This window comes from Spathaspora passalidarum (genome assembly GCF_000223485.1).
Source record: "Spathaspora passalidarum NRRL Y-27907 unplaced genomic scaffold SPAPAscaffold_1, whole genome shotgun sequence".
Lineage (NCBI taxonomy): Eukaryota > Fungi > Ascomycota > Pichiomycetes > Serinales > Debaryomycetaceae > Spathaspora > Spathaspora passalidarum.
Genome location: NW_006767425.1, coordinates 132,721 through 149,492, shown reverse-complemented (window position 1 = coordinate 149,492; position 16,772 = coordinate 132,721). Strand labels below are relative to the sequence as shown.

General features: G+C 38.9%; 8 protein-coding genes across 8 annotated transcripts; 3 read left to right on the top strand and 5 right to left on the bottom strand. All coding sequences in view use genetic code 12, as the record gives it.

The window, feature by feature from the left end:
• Positions 1-196: 196 nt before the first annotated feature.
• On the top strand, positions 197-4,360 carry SIZ1 (SUMO ligase; the record flags this gene model as incomplete). Its single annotated transcript, XM_007372031.1, has 1 exon — positions 197-4,360. One exon carries the CDS (start codon positions 197-199, stop codon positions 4,358-4,360), a length of 4,164 nt encoding a protein of 1,387 aa, XP_007372093.1.
• Positions 4,361-4,497: 137 nt separating this feature from the next.
• RPB7 (DNA-directed RNA polymerase II subunit) lies at positions 4,498-5,019 on the bottom strand (the record flags this gene model as incomplete). Its single annotated transcript, XM_007372030.1, has 1 exon — positions 4,498-5,019. One exon carries the CDS (start codon positions 5,017-5,019, stop codon positions 4,498-4,500), a length of 522 nt encoding a protein of 173 aa, XP_007372092.1.
• Positions 5,020-5,358: 339 nt separating this feature from the next.
• Positions 5,359-5,883, top strand: SPAPADRAFT_131310 (mitochondrial 54S ribosomal protein uL13m; the record flags this gene model as incomplete). The annotated part of the gene is made up of 1 exon (XM_007372029.1): positions 5,359-5,883. The coding sequence occupies one exon, from the start codon at positions 5,359-5,361 to the stop codon at positions 5,881-5,883; it is 525 nt and encodes a 174-aa protein (XP_007372091.1).
• A 186-nt stretch (positions 5,884-6,069) lies between these two features.
• RPB2 (DNA-directed RNA polymerase II subunit RPB2) lies at positions 6,070-9,786 on the bottom strand (the record flags this gene model as incomplete). The annotated part of the gene is made up of 1 exon (XM_007372028.1): positions 6,070-9,786. One exon carries the CDS (start codon positions 9,784-9,786, stop codon positions 6,070-6,072), a length of 3,717 nt encoding a protein of 1,238 aa, XP_007372090.1.
• Positions 9,787-10,013: 227 nt separating this feature from the next.
• SPAPADRAFT_69102 (uncharacterized protein) lies at positions 10,014-16,702 on the bottom strand (the record flags this gene model as incomplete). Its single annotated transcript, XM_007372026.1, has 5 exons — positions 10,014-11,221; positions 11,255-11,743; positions 11,786-11,943; positions 12,120-13,458; positions 16,497-16,702. 4 exons carry the CDS (start codon positions 12,143-12,145, stop codon positions 11,106-11,108), a joined length of 789 nt encoding a protein of 262 aa, XP_007372088.1.
• On the top strand, positions 10,014-16,702 carry MRP20 (mitochondrial 54S ribosomal protein uL23m; the record flags this gene model as incomplete). The annotated part of the gene is made up of 2 exons (XM_007372024.1): positions 10,014-13,482; positions 16,520-16,702. The coding sequence occupies one exon, from the start codon at positions 10,047-10,049 to the stop codon at positions 10,905-10,907; it is 861 nt and encodes a 286-aa protein (XP_007372086.1).
• Positions 10,020-13,649, bottom strand: SPAPADRAFT_57726 (uncharacterized protein; the record flags this gene model as incomplete). The annotated part of the gene is made up of 2 exons (XM_007372027.1): positions 10,020-11,943; positions 12,120-13,649. The coding sequence occupies one exon, from the start codon at positions 13,610-13,612 to the stop codon at positions 12,614-12,616; it is 999 nt and encodes a 332-aa protein (XP_007372089.1).
• On the bottom strand, positions 13,719-16,702 carry SPAPADRAFT_69100 (uncharacterized protein; the record flags this gene model as incomplete). Its single annotated transcript, XM_007372025.1, has 2 exons — positions 13,719-14,801; positions 16,440-16,702. 2 exons carry the CDS (start codon positions 16,650-16,652, stop codon positions 14,043-14,045), a joined length of 972 nt encoding a protein of 323 aa, XP_007372087.1.
• Positions 16,703-16,772: the final 70 nt, after the last annotated feature.

Below are 16,772 nucleotides of genomic sequence, written 5' to 3'. Positions count from 1 at the left end.
GTTACGATCACAAATCACCACAATAACAACAACAACAAAAAAAAATTACTGCAACTCTTTCACGTATTGAGCTAACCCATCAACATAGTATTATCACACAACGTTACAGTAAACAAGCTCATTCATTAAATATTTCGTCGCCAAACAGTCTGGCCCATGCATACACACCACCCACCCCATCACAAATGAAACAAAAATGACTGATACCACCGAAAATGAAACAGAAAAAGTCCAGTTGTCTACAGAAGAGATTGCCGACACGTTAGTCAGACTCCACCAAATGAAAGTGGCCCAGCTCAAGGACATATGCAGATCCATGGAACTAAGACTCAGTGGTCGGAAAGCTGATTTGATTGATAGCATCGAGCTGTATTTCAAGCATGGTCAGGAGTTTGGGGACAACATTCGATTGTTAACGATACGAACGCTTGTTTTGCGGCGAGTAAACGGAACAAACTTGCCTACTTATAGAGAACTACACAGCGCCATCAGTAACGGGCTGTACTCATTAGCAGGCATAGTGGGCGATACCAACCCAACAGCAGCACCGTCACTACCGCAACAGCAAGCAACCCTCCATTCATTCGACTCCATCCCACACAAAGGACATTCGTTGTACTTCTTGGAAAGTCCCTTCTATAAGTTAAGGCGGCTGATTCACAGTAGTCCGCAACTATGTGCACCGGCAAAAGGTCGTGGTGAATGCCATTTCCAATTCATATTTGCAGCCGATGAGTATAAGTTACTTAAGGATAATCCAGGCACAAAAGTTTACTTGCTCTGTGGGAAACAAGGTACCTCGGGACCGTCCTCGACTGATGTTCCTATCGAATACCCGCTGCCTTCGGAAATTCATGTTAATGGCAAACAATTATTGACTCAATACAAGGGGATAAAGGGGAATATAGGCACAGCTAAACCTGCAGATTTGACTGACTTGGTTAAACCACCTCCTAACACAAACAAGGTAACACTAGTATACCAACAAACCCAAGAAGCATATTTGGCCTATCTATACCTTGTACAGGCTATATCGCCAGAAACAGTATTGGAAAGGGTTAAACAAAGACCAAAGATCCACAAGATTGCCACCATTGCCCGAATTAAAGCCGAGAATAGTGAGGACGAAGATATCATGCTTGAAAGTAGTACTGTGCCATTAACTGACCCAGTATCTCGCACGAAAATAAAGTACCCTATCCAATCAATCTATTGTAACCACACGCAATGTTTTGACGGGATGAGTTTTCTCCAGACTCAAGTGCAGTTGCCTACTTGGAGCTGTCCCGTATGTCTGAAACGAGTTAAAGTGGAAGATTTGGCGATTTCCGAGTATTTTGAAGAGATTCTAGCTACCGTGGAAGAAGATGTCGACAGTGTGATTATAAACGCGGATGGGACATGGGAAGTTGAAGTTCAGCCCAAGAATGAGGATTCAGATGCTGTAGGAAAACCAGGGAGGAGTGCCAGTGCTCAGGTTGAGACAGTCGAAATTATCTCGTTATCTAGTGATGAAGACGAGGATGAGCAGAATGATGAGCAGAATGAAGAGCCGGAAGACGATAGTGGAATCATTCAAGAGACCGCGGAAACAAGTATAGAAGAACCAATAAATGTCTTGACTGTAAAGACTGCATCAATGGAAGTGGCTGGACCAACTAACGATGACTATCCGACCACTTCAACCAATGAACTTACAACAAGTGTGAATAGTGGAAGTTCGGCTGACACTCTGGGTGAATCTGGACTAACTAATATAAAAAGTTCTGCTGCACTTGATAACGCAATTGCGCAAATGGAAGACACTATCGAGGAAGAGTTAAATGATGAATCGCCATTAGCCAATTTGAGAGACGCCCGTGATCGGATTAGAAGGAATCATTCCAACTCTTCCATCGAGAATAATTCAGAAAATGTCTTGCCAGAATTAGGTAATCGATCCCCTGCCAAGACTCTTGTGACTCACTCATTAGTTCTGCCAGCTGGTTCCAATAGTGTTTCTCCCACGAGAACTTCAGACGGGCCAGTTCAATTGCAGACACAAACTTCAGCCGTGAGTGCAAACCAAGGGATTGGGTTGTCAAATATAGCATTAACTGCGAGCATAAACCAACCCCCGAATGCATCTCAAAATCAACCAAGAGTTGCTAATTCTCCGCCTCCAAATGTGAGTACACATCCAAGAAGTCCAAGATACTCTTCAATATTTATTAATCCGAGAGCAAATCAACGACACCTTCATCAAATGAGACAAGCAACTTCACCCAGGTCAACTTCTCCGCCACTTCGGCCCAGTGGATCATCAGAAAACTCGCCAGTGTTAGACCATGCAAGAAGTATTTCTTCCAAATCCCCGGATACCAATATTTCGGCACCCCAGACAAACTCCAATGGAGTTCACACCATTGGAACTAATGTGGCAACTTCAAGTTCTCCTCTAGAATCTACACATAATTCTAGTAGTCCACTTATGGCTAATGTCAATTTGCAAATTCCTCAGCAAACACAAAGTTCGCCAACATCATCTTCACCTGTGAACAGCCAGGGTCCTATATATCCTAGAGTAAGTGAGAGTTTGGCTAGTCAAACTTATCAAAAGAAGCCAAATGGAGTAACACTGCCAGTACAAAGCAATGGTCAACACCCTATTCAACCTAACATGTCGCACAACTCGCACCAACAGAGACCACACAAGAACGCTGCATATTATCGCCAGTTAATAATTGCACTTAATCAACGTAGGAAAGCTAACTATTTAAGGTTTCAACAGGAGTTAGAGGCAATGAAGAAAAGACATGAGGAAGATATAAGAAGATTTAAACACGAAACTAAAAGCAAGAGTTTCGAGAAGAACGAGCAGGCTAATCGGTTTAGAAAAGAAGCACTGATGGCTACATCGCGCGAAATGAGTAATGAATTGATGGCTAAGCTGGACCGCATTCGAGATCGGGTGTTGAGTTATGCTCAAGAACGTGCTCGCGAGATTGTTACTATGGAGAAGGAACAACAGTCACAGATTCAAAACTTGAATAATTCGTTTGTGAGTGACATGAAGCATCTTGCGCAGGAAATTGAAAAAGCAACAAGGTTAGTGATGGAGTTGACTAGATCTAGTGGTCCAGTCGGTAGTAACTTATCCACAAATGGTGTAGGTGCTGCTTCAAGTATCAATCCTTCTAATACAACTACCAGTGGAGTTGCTGCATCGGCACCTACTGCACAACTGTCGCACCATCATCACCACTCACATAGTCACATATCTGTTCCGACACAGAATTCGCAGATAGTTCGTCCGCAAATGAATCAACAAAGCCGTTCATTTAACCCAGGTTGGCTGGCTCAATCGCAAAATCTTCGACCAGAACAAGTCCGACTGGCATCTCAACAGACATTCAATCTGAATATGGAACAAATTGGTTGGGCGCGATCGCGTTCTGGCCCGAGTTCAGTTTACAAACCAGCTCAACCAACCATAACCACACAGCCAGTTGTCCAACCAGTACAACCAACTCAATTAACACAACCAACACGTCCAATCCAATCAGTTCGGCCTCAAGTAACTCAAGTGCCTAAAGTACATCCTACACAACACGCTCCGTCGTCATCACCAAATTTGGCAACTCAACAAATCCAGTCGACCCTGGCGTTGTCAGCTCAAGTACAACCAAACCAGACGAGTAGTGTATCTTTACAAACAACAGTACCGTCAAAAGACTCATCTAGCCAAGAATCGCAGGATGCTTTTTCACATTTGTCATCATTGTTTGAACAAGACAACGGAGTAAAAAACCCCGCTGAATCTGGTCAGACTCGGCCCATGGTGGAAAATTTGACAACTGAATCAGTACAACCAACCGCAGCTATACATGTTTCTCAACCGACAAACTCGGCTCAATCCTTGAATAACTCTCCAATGCAGAATGCGGTAGATATTGCACAGGGAAGTTCAAGTGTACCGAAGCAAGTTTCGCAACAAAATCGACAATTCCCATCTCCTTTCTTTGTTGATACACAAGAATCGAATCAGCAAAAGGAAACTGTATCAACACAAAATGCGCAATCTCCTACAATAAGTAGTCTGGTTGCTACTAATGTTGAAAAGAGACCGCTTCCCCAAGAGCCATTATCATCGATATCTGCTTTTGATTTTCCAGTAAATCCATCGCCGCCAGAGAAACGTCAAAAAATCACTGGTATGTTGGGCATTGAGTTGAGTAAAGATGTAATAGGGTTGGAAGGTTCTCCTCAACCAGAAAGTTTCTCATTCGGCAATGGAAAGGAGACTGCTGCCGCCAAAAACACGTTTGCCTTATTCCCAGGTCATGAAGTAATTGACTTGACGGGAGATGACAGTGACTAGATTGTATTCTTTTTTATTTGTAATATACACAAGACTTATATAATGTTCTAGTATAAGCTTTACAATGCATTAGTTTATCATGCTTTTTTTTTAAATAACAAAACACTTTTCAAATTTAAATTAATATTTCTACTTGATCACATCGGACTTGGACCCAAATAATCTTCCTTTATACTTCCAATGGCATAGATTTCATTGACATCGGTTCTAGTACCGACTATTTTCAATCTCACTCTGGATCCCTTTTCAATATTTTCATCAGGACTTACATAAGCCGGTGGGTTAGCTGATGGATTAAACTTCATATCAGAGGGAATTAAATGGGTACTGACAAACACGGACAAAGGTCCCACATCAGCAAAGAATCCCATTTTATTGACGGTGGTGACGACTCCATCCACCACTTCACCCTTGAATGGTTTCCAAACCACAGCTCTGTATTTCACTTCGAATTCGGCCATTCCTGAACCGGGAATTATTCTTCCCTTTCCCACGTCTATATTCATGCAATCTAATACACATACGATATACCCAAATTGACCAGTACAGGTTCCTTCCACGTCGCTTAAAAGCTTATCTCTCAAATATTGATCCATCTGTGGTCCGAAATAGGATGGATGTAACGTCAAATTCAATGACAAATCTTTCAAAAAGAACATGATGTGTTTTGTGTGTGTGTGTGAGTAGTTTGGTATTTAGTTTATAATTATAGTACAGAGTTGTTGATCAAACGAAATTTGTTTAAGCTGAGGTAATCTAATGCATATAATACAATTTGTGACGAGCTTTGTCGTGTAAAGATGTCAGTTCGTGCTGTGAGTGTTGAGTGTGTGTGTAAAAACTGATACCAGCCAGCTCTTAATCCATCCAGTCGTGCTTTGTTTAGCTGTCGATGAAGATTTGACTTTTTCTTCAATTTTCGCTGAAGCAAAAAAAAAAATACAAAAATTTTTCAAAGTATACCAAAGACTCACCAAATAACAAAGTAGATCCTAATCATGTCTCAGAGAATTGGTCATTCCGTCCTGGCCCTCACTAAGGTTTGGCATCACGTCGATGTCGCCACTGAAGAAAGAACATTAGGTCGTTTGGCAGCCTCCATAGCCCAAACCTTGATTGGTAAGCACAAGCCAACTTACTCTCCTAATAGAGATCACGGTGATTATGTCGTCGTCACTAATTGTTCTCATTTGTACGTCACCGGTAAGAAAATGCAACAGAAACACTACTGGTCCCACACTTCACGTCCGGGCTCCTTAAACTTGATATCGATGGAAAGAATGGTTGCTAATAAAGGGTATGGTGAAATCTTACGAAGAGCAGTCAAAGGTATGATTCCAAAGAACAAACATAGACTCGTCAGAATGGACAGACTAAAAGTATACGACGGTGATGAGCATCCTTACAAGGACAACTTGATTGCGTTTGCTGACGAAGTTCCTGAAATGTTGGCCAAGGCAAAGAAGTTGGAAGAAAATGAAGCCACCAGAGCCGAACTCAGAAAGAAATACCTTGGTCAATAATCGTATGGCCAGCAATCTGTATATATCAAACTTATTAGTTCTGTAAATAAAAGAATAATAAACAACTAACATTCACTTGATCGTCTTCGTTAAATTACTATTTTTTTTTTTAATATTAAACACTATTTATAATACAAACGTAGTTACAAAATGTTGAAAAAAACCACCCCCAGGGTTTAAACTTGTTTACACACGAACAGTCTGGCCAGATCTTTCGGTATACATTCTTGGAGAAATGTTCATGGCCATCAATTCTTGGAATAACAACTTGGCAGCATATGGAATATGAATTTGGTAAATGTTGGTCTTGTTCTTACACGAACGACATTCAAATTGGTTCTTCTTCAAATTGGCAATAACCGACATCAACCCACACAGTCCACAAACATGAACTCTAAATGCATCGGATGCTTCCATCAATCTTTCCTTCAAGAATCCAGCAGCACCATGGGCAATCATACAATCTCTTTCCATTTCCCCGAAACGCAACCCACCATCTCTCGATCTACCTTCAACCGGTTGTCTAGTCAACACTTGAACAGGACCTCTAGCTCTAGCATGGATCTTGTCATCCACCATATGTCTTAATCTTTGATAATAAGTAGGTCCAAAGAAAACTTGAGCCATCAACTTCTTACCAGTATGACCATTGTACATCACTTCAAACCCTCTGGATTGATACCCATGTTCTCTCAACAATCTGGAAACAGCTTCGGCAGTAACATCAGTAAATGGAGAAGCATCACCTTCAAGACCAGATAATGCTGACACTTTCGATAATAAACATTCAATCAAATGCGCAACCGTCATACGAGATGGAATAGCATGGGGGTTAATGATCAAATCTGGCACAATACCTTGTGCAGTAAATGGCATATCTTCGTGTCTGTACGTAACCCCAATAGTACCCTTTTGACCGTGTCTAGAAGCAAACTTGTCCCCAATTTGTGGCACTTTAGTAGTTCTCATTCTAACCTTGACAAACTTGGCACCATCACCATTAGTTGTCAACAACACTTGATCAACAATACCAGATTCAGTACTTCTCAATGGAGTAGAAGCATCTCTCTTGGTATGATACTGAGTTCTTTGACCTAATTCTTCCGTGTCTGGTGGTATTGGTGTGGTCTTACCAATAATGATATCTTCACCACTAACTCTAACCCCAGGAGCAATCAACCCATCGTCATCCAACTTCTCATAAGTACCATGCTTCAATCTTAATGTGTCTGATCTGGAAGGCTTTTCAAAAGTTTCAAGTGCCTTCATACCCTGTCTCTTTTCCAAATCCATATAAGATCTAAAGAATAATGATCTAAACAACCCACGATCAATCGAGGATTGGTTCATAATCATAGAATCTTCTTGGTTATAACCCGAGTAACAAGCAATGGCAACAATGGCATTTTGACCTGCAGGTAATTCTCTAAACTTCAAAAATTCCATCGATCTCGTCGTGGCCAATGGTTTTTGAGGATAATACAAGATATTGGCCATGGTATCCATTCTCACCGAGTAATTGGTCAAGAAAACACCCATGGCTTGCTTACCCATCGCAGATTGATATGTATTACGTGGAGATTGGTTATGATCTGGGAATGGAATAATGGAAGCAGCCACACCCAAAATCATAGAAGGATGGATTTCACAATGGGTGAATGTATGAGTAGCACTGCTAAACACCGGCTTAATTCTCTTAGCTGGATCCAATTCTTGTTCTTCAACTTGCATTGCTTTGATTTGTGTTTGTGATAAGGTATTCTTGGATGCTTCTAAATCTTCAGGAGTCATGGCAATCATAATAGTTTCTTCTTCTTCAGCATCAACGTATTCGACAATACCATCATTGACTAAAGAAGTCCAATTGTACCCTTCATCACCATCATAATCATCATATTCGGAATTCAAAAGTTTGAGTACATGCTCCTTTTGTAATTTCAAATCACCCTTAGTTTCGGATTCTGAATCATCGTCAACAATGAAAAGTGGACGGTAAACACGACCAGCATCGGTGAAAATCTTAAACTCCTTTTCTCTAATATCTCTAATAATAGATACTTCCGGTGAGATATCCCCTCTTCTTCTAAGACTACGCATAGTGTCCACTAAATTGACTGGGTCTCTATGAGTACCAACCCAGACACCATTAACAAACACTCTGGTAGAATCAGGAGAGTTAGATGGAACATAGTCTTCCAAAGACTCCATCCCCCATTCTTCCAAAAAGTACAAGATGGGTTCCGAAGGAGTACCAACGGAAATACAAGTCATCAAGGATAAATTCTTAACCAACCCACACGCTTGACCTTCTGGAGTTTCTGCAGGACAAACCAACCCCCAATGCGTGTTATGCAATTGTCTTGGCTTGGCAATCTTACCATCTCTACCAATAGGAGTGTTTGTTCTTCTTAAATGTGATAATGTGGATGAATAAGTATAACGGTTCAACACTTGAGAAACACCAGCCCTGGAACTCATAGCCTTCTTTTGTTCACCCCAGTTACCGGTGGCCAAGGAGTATCTCAACCCATCAGTAATGGTTTGTGACTTGACAGCTAAAGTCAAGTTGAATTCCTTATCATTTTCCACACATCTTTGCATATAATTATAAATATCTTTGGTTAATTTTTTAAACAAAATTCTGAATAAATTGGCTAATAATGGACCAGCTAAATCCAATCTCTTCTTACCAAAGTGATCTCTATCATCGGGTTCTTTTCTTTCTAATGCACATAATAATAATCTATTCACCATATAACCCAAAAAGAACGCCTTTCTAGTTTCAAACCCTTCTTCTTGAGTGATGTTTGGTAACAATTCCTTTTGAAGGATATCCTTGGCATATTGAATACGCTTTTCTCTTCTGATACCCAATACCCCTCTTCTACCAATGAAATCCAACGCAACTTCACGTTCTTGAATAACGAAACCTTCTTCAACACAAGGCTTCAACATTTCCAACATTTGCCAGTCATTGGCATCATAACATATATGTTCCAAGATGTCACCATCTGGGACAACACCTAATGCTCTAAATACAATGACAATAGGGATATCTTCTTTAATATAAGGCAAGGTGGCTTTGATTGTTCTTGCGGAAACACCCTTTTCATCTCTACCATATAATTTGATTTGCATAGAAGAAATCAATCTGGACCCCTTTTCGATGGCAGATCTGATTTCAGCAACATGGGAAATTGGAGATGGTGCGGCCTTCTTAAACACTTGGACTATGTTGGCGGCACTTCTTTCTTGAGCAATCAAGACCTTTTCTGAACCATTGATAACGAAATAACCACCCATATCGTACGGACATTCCTTCAATTCATAGAAATCGTGTTCACCCAAATCTCTCAACATACAAAACTTGGATCTCAACATGATTGGAACTTTACCCAAATACACTTTGGTTCTTGGGTCTTCATCTTCAACCTTCTCTTCTATCCAGTCTAACTCGTTATTTTCCTTCCTCTTATTATCATCAGATTTAAACACCTTCTTGGTCATGTCAACATACAAAGGAGAAGAGTAAGTCAAATTACGTAATCTTGCTTCTTGTGGGAACATAGGATGAGTGGTACCATCGCCTTCAGTTTGAGATGGTTTGGAAATGTAAATTTTTCCAAACGTAATTTCATATCTTCTATTTTCATGATCAGACTCTGAAGTGTGTTGAGCCGGTTGGTCCAAAATCAAATGTGAATCCTCCCAGACCAATTCTTGAATCGTGGTTTCGATGAATTCATCAAAAGAATCAAGTTGTTGCGATACCAATCCCTTTTCCTGGAAGAAGGAGGATATCACTGTCCAACAATCTTCTGGAGTGATACTTTGAGAATCACCATCATCGTACATGTATGGATCATCTTCCTCTTCATGCAAGTGTTGATTCTGTGTCGACATGTTTGATTAGTTGATTGATGAAATGATATGAAAGGGTGAAGGGGGAGGGGTAAGTTGGTGCTGTCTGACTAATGAACCTTTGAGTTATAGTAACGGCAATTTTGAAGTTTTTCTTTCCCATGGTTTTTTGTTTAGAAAAAATTTCCAACGATTTTTGGACGTTCTCACACGACCTTTTCTTCACAATCAAAAAAAAAAGAATTTTTTCATGTTGCCAAATACTATTCAATACCTAGTGATAAGTCAAGGAAGAACTCACAATGGAAGCGTGTAACAAGATGTTTTCTTCTCTTTGGAAGGTTTCTGTCAGAAACTTACATCATAATATGAAACCAAAGAACTATCCCAAGGTCAACTCAGAAGATGTGGTATTAAACCCACCAAGATATGGTTACAGAAAACAAAGAGAGCCATTACTTTCTCAATCAGTTACTGATACCTTATTGCCATCGGAAGTTATCCGTCAGAAATATATTGAAGCAGGAAAACCTGCACCTATCAAATTCTTGCCTAAAAGTGACATTATTGCTAGAAAAAACTTGATTCAGTTACATGAACGAATTGAATTGGGCTTACCTCATTTCAAGGTTGGTGGTAAGAAGGTCTACTTCCCCAAGCAAAGAATCTGTCTTTTAAGACCAAACGCTAAACAAACACCGTACCAAGCCAAGTTTTTAGTCCCAAAGAATATGAACAGATTGGATTTAAGAGATTATTTGTGGCATGTATATGGATTAAGAGCATTGAATGTTACCGTACAGTTATTACATTCAAGATGGCAAAGAGGTCAACATGATCTCGGCCGTTACAGAGGTCCCCAATTGAAGAAGATGACTATTGATATGGCTGAACCATTTGTCTGGCCCGAAGTTCCTAAGAAGATTGTCGAACAACAACAAGAACAAAGAGAGGTTCAATTCGCCCTTGCACAACCAAAGACTGGATCTGACGAAAAGAAAGTTTCTGACTTGTATGATGGCTTATACAAAGGTAATCCATTACCAAATGCTTTTGTTCCTGCTAACTTTAGACGAACTGGTGCTGGAGAACTTGGTCAATATAAGAAACAAGTTGCAGGCAAGCCAGACAGAGATTTGGTTTCTAAATACTTGGGTTTGTAAATAGTATAGACGTCAACGTCTACCCCCCACCACCACCACCACCACTCTTTTTGTATATAGAGTTATATTAACACAAAATTTTAACAATTACTTTTCAACAAAAAAAATACCATAATTAAACAATTCTTATAAGAAATATACAAATTGAACTTCAATTACTCTAGTCATATGACAATGGTAAATAGTGAAGCGTATCCTCTACCAAAGGAACCCTTTTCGTTTAGTAACCGTGGTGCCTTCTTTAGTTGTGGCTTCCTCCCCAGCAGATGAAGTTTCAATGATATCAAATTCATCAGCCACTTTCTCTTCCACGCCTTCAGTAGGTGTAGCAGTCCCTGTTCCCCCACCAGTCCATTTGTTCTTCATATTCATTACCATCACAAACGAGCTATCTAAAAATCCCGGTTCCGAATAATTGCTAGCCTTGCTAACTTCGGGGTTAATATATCTTGATACAATTGGTAAATACTTGGTAGTCTCCTTCAAATGTAACGATTGTATTGGATCATTTATAACTTCATTGATCTTATCCCTATTGTGTTCTATCCAGGGTTTAATATACCTGAAAAACAAGAATCCGGCTCCTGATTCAGTAAACTTTTTCCATTCGTCAGTATTATCAAACCTTGAATCAATCTCCATTTGGCCCAGTGAAAGGGATATCATAGGGAAGATTAACCAAAGACTAAATCCCAACTTTAATATTGAATATCCTGGCAAAATAGTATTTAAAAATAACAAGTTTTCAAACAAGGTTGCGACTGAAATCACAATCCAATAAATGAACCATTTCTGAATGGAAATCAAATGCCTTTGTAACTCCAATTCAGGTGTGACTTTCAGCTCGGTATCGCCTGAAGTCTTGTTGTCTTCGTTACTACCAGTAGTTGCTTTTAACGTGTCAAAGAGTAATCCGAGTGGGACGGTCACTCCTGCAATTTTCAAATTTTGAGAAGCAATTGTACTGGCAACCCTAGTATAATTGTCATATGCTCTGCATGACGCGACAACTGGATATACCGTGTTAATCAAGAGACTAGAAAGGTGTTAGTATTGTAAGTGTAATAAGTGGCGATGGCAAAAAAATTATCACATGTATAGGGGATAGGGAGGGATTTTGCCATCGAACTGTACAACTCGAGTCAAGAATAGATTATGTGTGTAGTGTAATCATTCATGGCCATTGAGCATATCTGAATGTGTATGACATACCTTAACAATGTGAAGAAGCCCATCATTCAACCTTGGTAAGATAAAAGTACGATATCGAGTTTAATGTAATAATAAAGGAATGGTGCGAATAGTGCTTAGTATTTTCTCCTGGTCTGGACCCTTAGATTGAGTATATGTTTTGACGTAGGTGTGTTGGTATAAGCTATTGGTAATTCTAAAGGATTAGTTGAGGAGCGATAATAACAAAAAGAAAAAGGTATTCGGAGTTACTACGAGAAGTTTACAAATAAGAATTTAGTATCATCACAAATTATCGTTACTAGAAAAATAAATTGCCCCCTCCCCCAGATAGAACCTAAAACAAATTTAGTACGTGTATTTAAGTGATAAGATAAAGACACAGAAAAAAAAAACTGCATGTGGGTGTGACTATTTAACCGAAGGGTATAGTCAATATCCATTACACACAAAAAAAAATAACAATTGTTCATATGAGTTTTATAATAGTTTGTAAGAGAAAAATAAGCAAACACTTATTGAAAGTCAAAATGGTAACCACGCTCTTCTAATTGTTCAATGTTCCACTTCCAAGTCTCTTCAATGTTACTTTGCTTAGAAGCAACAGAACTTGGGGTATCTGCAATTCCTCCAGTAGTAAAGTAATTTCCATTGTCCTTGAGTGTTAATTCTGGGTCCATTGCTGCTCTCAACGAGGCTAATGAACCTTCTTCATTGCTAACTCCTATCGTTTTATCTAAAACTGCAAAGGCGGCATTAGTAACATACTTCAACCCTGGGATATTTCTCCAATGATAATACAATTCTGTACCTATTATAACTCCTGGGTGAACTGAAAGTGAAAGAATTTCAGGGTACTGTTTAGCTAATGCCTTTGCACCTTGAATTTGAGAGCCTTTTGATTTAGCATATCTTAACCAGGTGTAGACTGAATTGGGGAAGTTGTTAAAATGGTGATTTTGTGGGGCAAAATACTTAAACTCGGCATTATGGCCAATTGAAGAGACATTTACTACTCTTGGTTTATCGGTAGCTAACAAATAAGGCACCATCTTCAAAGTTAATAATAAGGGAGCGACGAAATTAACTTGATATTGAATTTCATAGCCATCTTTAGTTTCTTCATAAGGAACACCCATAATCCCAGCATTATTAATTAACACATCTAATTTGTTTTCCTTGGATCCAAAAGTTTCCACAGCCTTGGGCACGGTTGATAAATCAGTTAAGTCAATGTATACATAGTTCAATTCTCCAAAATGTCTGTTTTGTCTTTCCTCAGGGGTATACTTTTCTCCTCTAGCCTTGGCCTCGGTTTTGATATCTTCAATTGCCTTCACCACTTTGCTTTCAGTTCTACCTCCAACATAAACAATATATCCATGTAAGTACAAATGTAAGCAAGTATACCACCCAATTCCTGAGTTCCCACCTGTAATAAAGACTACTTGTCTGTCTTCCTTGGGATCCAAGTAAGGAGCAGTAGTTGGATCGTAAAACTTATTGTTAACCATAGTGTCAGTGGTAATGGCTTCGAATTAGATTGATCTTAGTCAAGAAGGAAGTTTTTTTCTTTTTTCGAGAGCTGTTATTCCAAAATAGGATATTTTAACATGTGAAAAATGTGGAGTTCATGTTGATAGATTTGGATGAACTTTGAATACCAATGTTTGTAAGCTCCATCATGATGTGCCCTTTGCGCTCAAGTGGAGAATTTGTGGGTTATATGGCGAACTTTTACATGTAGTCAGGTTCGATGCAGGTTCATTATTTTCGTATAATTTGTCGCACAATCCCGATGTATACAAATTTTGAAATTATATGTCGCATAGTATATATATATATGTCCAGTTAATCAAAGAGTGTTTAATATCTTACTCATATAAACAGATAACAATTGTTCATATGAATGTAAGGGAATGAGAGAAAAATAAATAATGACAATTAGAAGTCAAAATGGTAACCACGCTTGTCTAATTGCTCAATGTTCCACTTCCAAGTCTCTTCAACATTACTTTGCTTAGAAGCAACAGAACTTGGAGAACCTAGAATTCCTCCAGTAACATAATAGTTTCCATTGTCCTTGAGTGTTAATTCTGGATCCATTGCTGCTTTTAAAGTAGCTAATGAACCTTCTTCGTTGCTCACTCCCATAAGCTTGCCCATAGTTCCAATTACTCCGTTACCAACGAATTTCAATCCGGGGATATTTCTCCAATGATCATACAATTCAGTGCCTACAATAATACCTGGATGAACAGAAACTGAAAGAATTTCAGGAAAATGTTTGGCTAAAGCCTTGGCACTTTGGATTTGGGAACATTTAGATTTTCCATATCTTATCCAAGTATAGACTGAATTGGGAAAATGTTTAAGATAGTGATTTTTTGGATGGAAATATTTAAACTCGCTATTATGGCCTACTGAAGCGAGGTTCACGATTCTTGGGTGTGCAGCAGCTTGCAAATATGGTATCATCTTCAAAGTTAATAATAAATGACTGACAAAGTTCACTTGATATTGAATTTCATAACCATCTTTAGTTTCTTCATAAGGAACACCCATAATCCCAGCATTATTAATTAACACATCTAATTTGTTTTCCTTGGATCCAAAAGTTTCCACAGCCTTGGGCACGGTTGATAAATCAGTTAAGTCAATGTATACATAGTTCAATTCTCCAAAATGTCTGTTTTGTCTTTCCTCAGGGGTATACTTTTCTCCTCTAGCCTTGGCCTCGGTTTTGATATCTTCAATTGCCTTCACCACTTTGCTTTCAGTTCTACCTCCAACGTAAACAATATACCCATGCAAGTACAAATGTAAGCAAGTATACCACCCAATTCCTGAGTTCCCACCTGTAATAAAGACTACTTGTCTGTCTTCCTTAGGGTTCAAGTAAGGAGCAGTAGTTGGATCGTAAAATTTACTTGTTTTAACCATAGTGTTGGTAGCAAATTGCTTTGATTTGGATAAATTTTAGTCGAGAATAAATCAGAAGCTTTTTTATTACCTGGGAAGCTTTTTCCCAAATAGGGTATATTTAAATCAAGGATGAGAAAAATGCAGACATCACAGCCTGCAGCATTATGCTTGGAGACTTTGGTTGAATTTCATCACCAATACTTGTGAACTCTGTCTTGCTGTGGTTTTTGCACCCCAGAGAACTTTTTATTTTCTATGGCGAACTCCATATTTTTGTGTACTTCGATTCAATGCAGGTCTACCCTCTCCCTATATTTTGTCGCAGAATCCTGTGACACATATACTCACTGACCCTATTTAAGCTCTTAATCTGTTTTCTGTAACTTCATTTATACAGCACGGTCTTTCATGGCAATTTCGATGATGCTAATTCACGATCCATCTGCTTGAACTAGATTAGTGCTTGAAACAAATTTAATACATGTATATTTAAGTGACAAGATAACGATACAGAAATAAGGTAAAGATAAAATTTAGCATGTGTGCGACCAGTTAACCGAAGGGCATAGTAAATATCCATTACACACAAAAAAGATAACAATTGTTCATATGAATGTTCTAATAGTTTGTAAGAGAAAAATAAGCAATCACTTATTGAAAGTCAAAATGGTAACCACGCTCTTCTAATTGTTCAATGTTCCAGTTCCAAGTCTCTTCAATGTTTTTTTCTTTAGAAACAACAGAGCTTGGGGTACCTACGTTTCCCCCAGTAACATAGTAAGTTCCACTGTCTTTGAGTGTTAATTCTGGATCCATTGCTGCTTTTAAAGTAGCTAATGAACCTTCTTCGTTACTCACTCCTATGGCATTACCAATCGCATTCAACCCAGGAACTCTTTTCCAATGCTCATATAATTCAGTTCCCATTATAATTCCAGGATGAACAGAAACTGAAAGAATGTCAGGAAAATGTTTGGCTAAAGCCTTGGCACTTTGGATTTGAGAACCTTTGGCTTTACCATATCTTGGCCAAGTGAAGATGGCATCAGGACAATGCTTAATAAAGTGATCTTTTGGATGGAAATATTTATACTCAAAATTGTGACCGATTGAAGCAAGGTTCACGATTCTTGGGTGTGCAGCAGCTTTCAAATATGGTATCATCTTCAAAGTTAATAATAAATGACTGACAAAGTTCACTTGATATTGAATCTCATAACCATCTTTAGTTTCTTCATAAGGAACACCCATAATCCCAGCATTATTTATCAAGATATTCAATTTGTTTTCCTTGGATCCAAAAGTTTCCACAGCCTTGGGCACGGTTGATAAATCAGTTAAGTCAATGTATACATGGCTCAATTCCCCAAAGTATCTGCTTTTTCTTTCTTCTGTTGTGTATTTCCCTTCTCTGACCCTAGCCTCAGCTTTGATCTCATCAATTGCCTTCACCACTTTGCTTTCAGTTCTACCTCCAACATAAACAATATATCCATGCAAGTACAAATGTAAGCAAGTATACCACCCAATTCCTGAGTTCCCACCTGTAATAAAGACTACTCGTCTATCCTTCTTAGGGTCTAAGTAAGGAGCAGTAGTTGGATCATAGAATTTAGTTTGTTTGACCATACTGTTAGTAATAAAAGCCTTGAGTTAAGTTGGTTGTAGTTGAGAGGAATAAATCAGAAGTTATTTCTTTGGGAAATGGGATCATATTTAAATGATGGATGTGAAATATCATACTGTGTG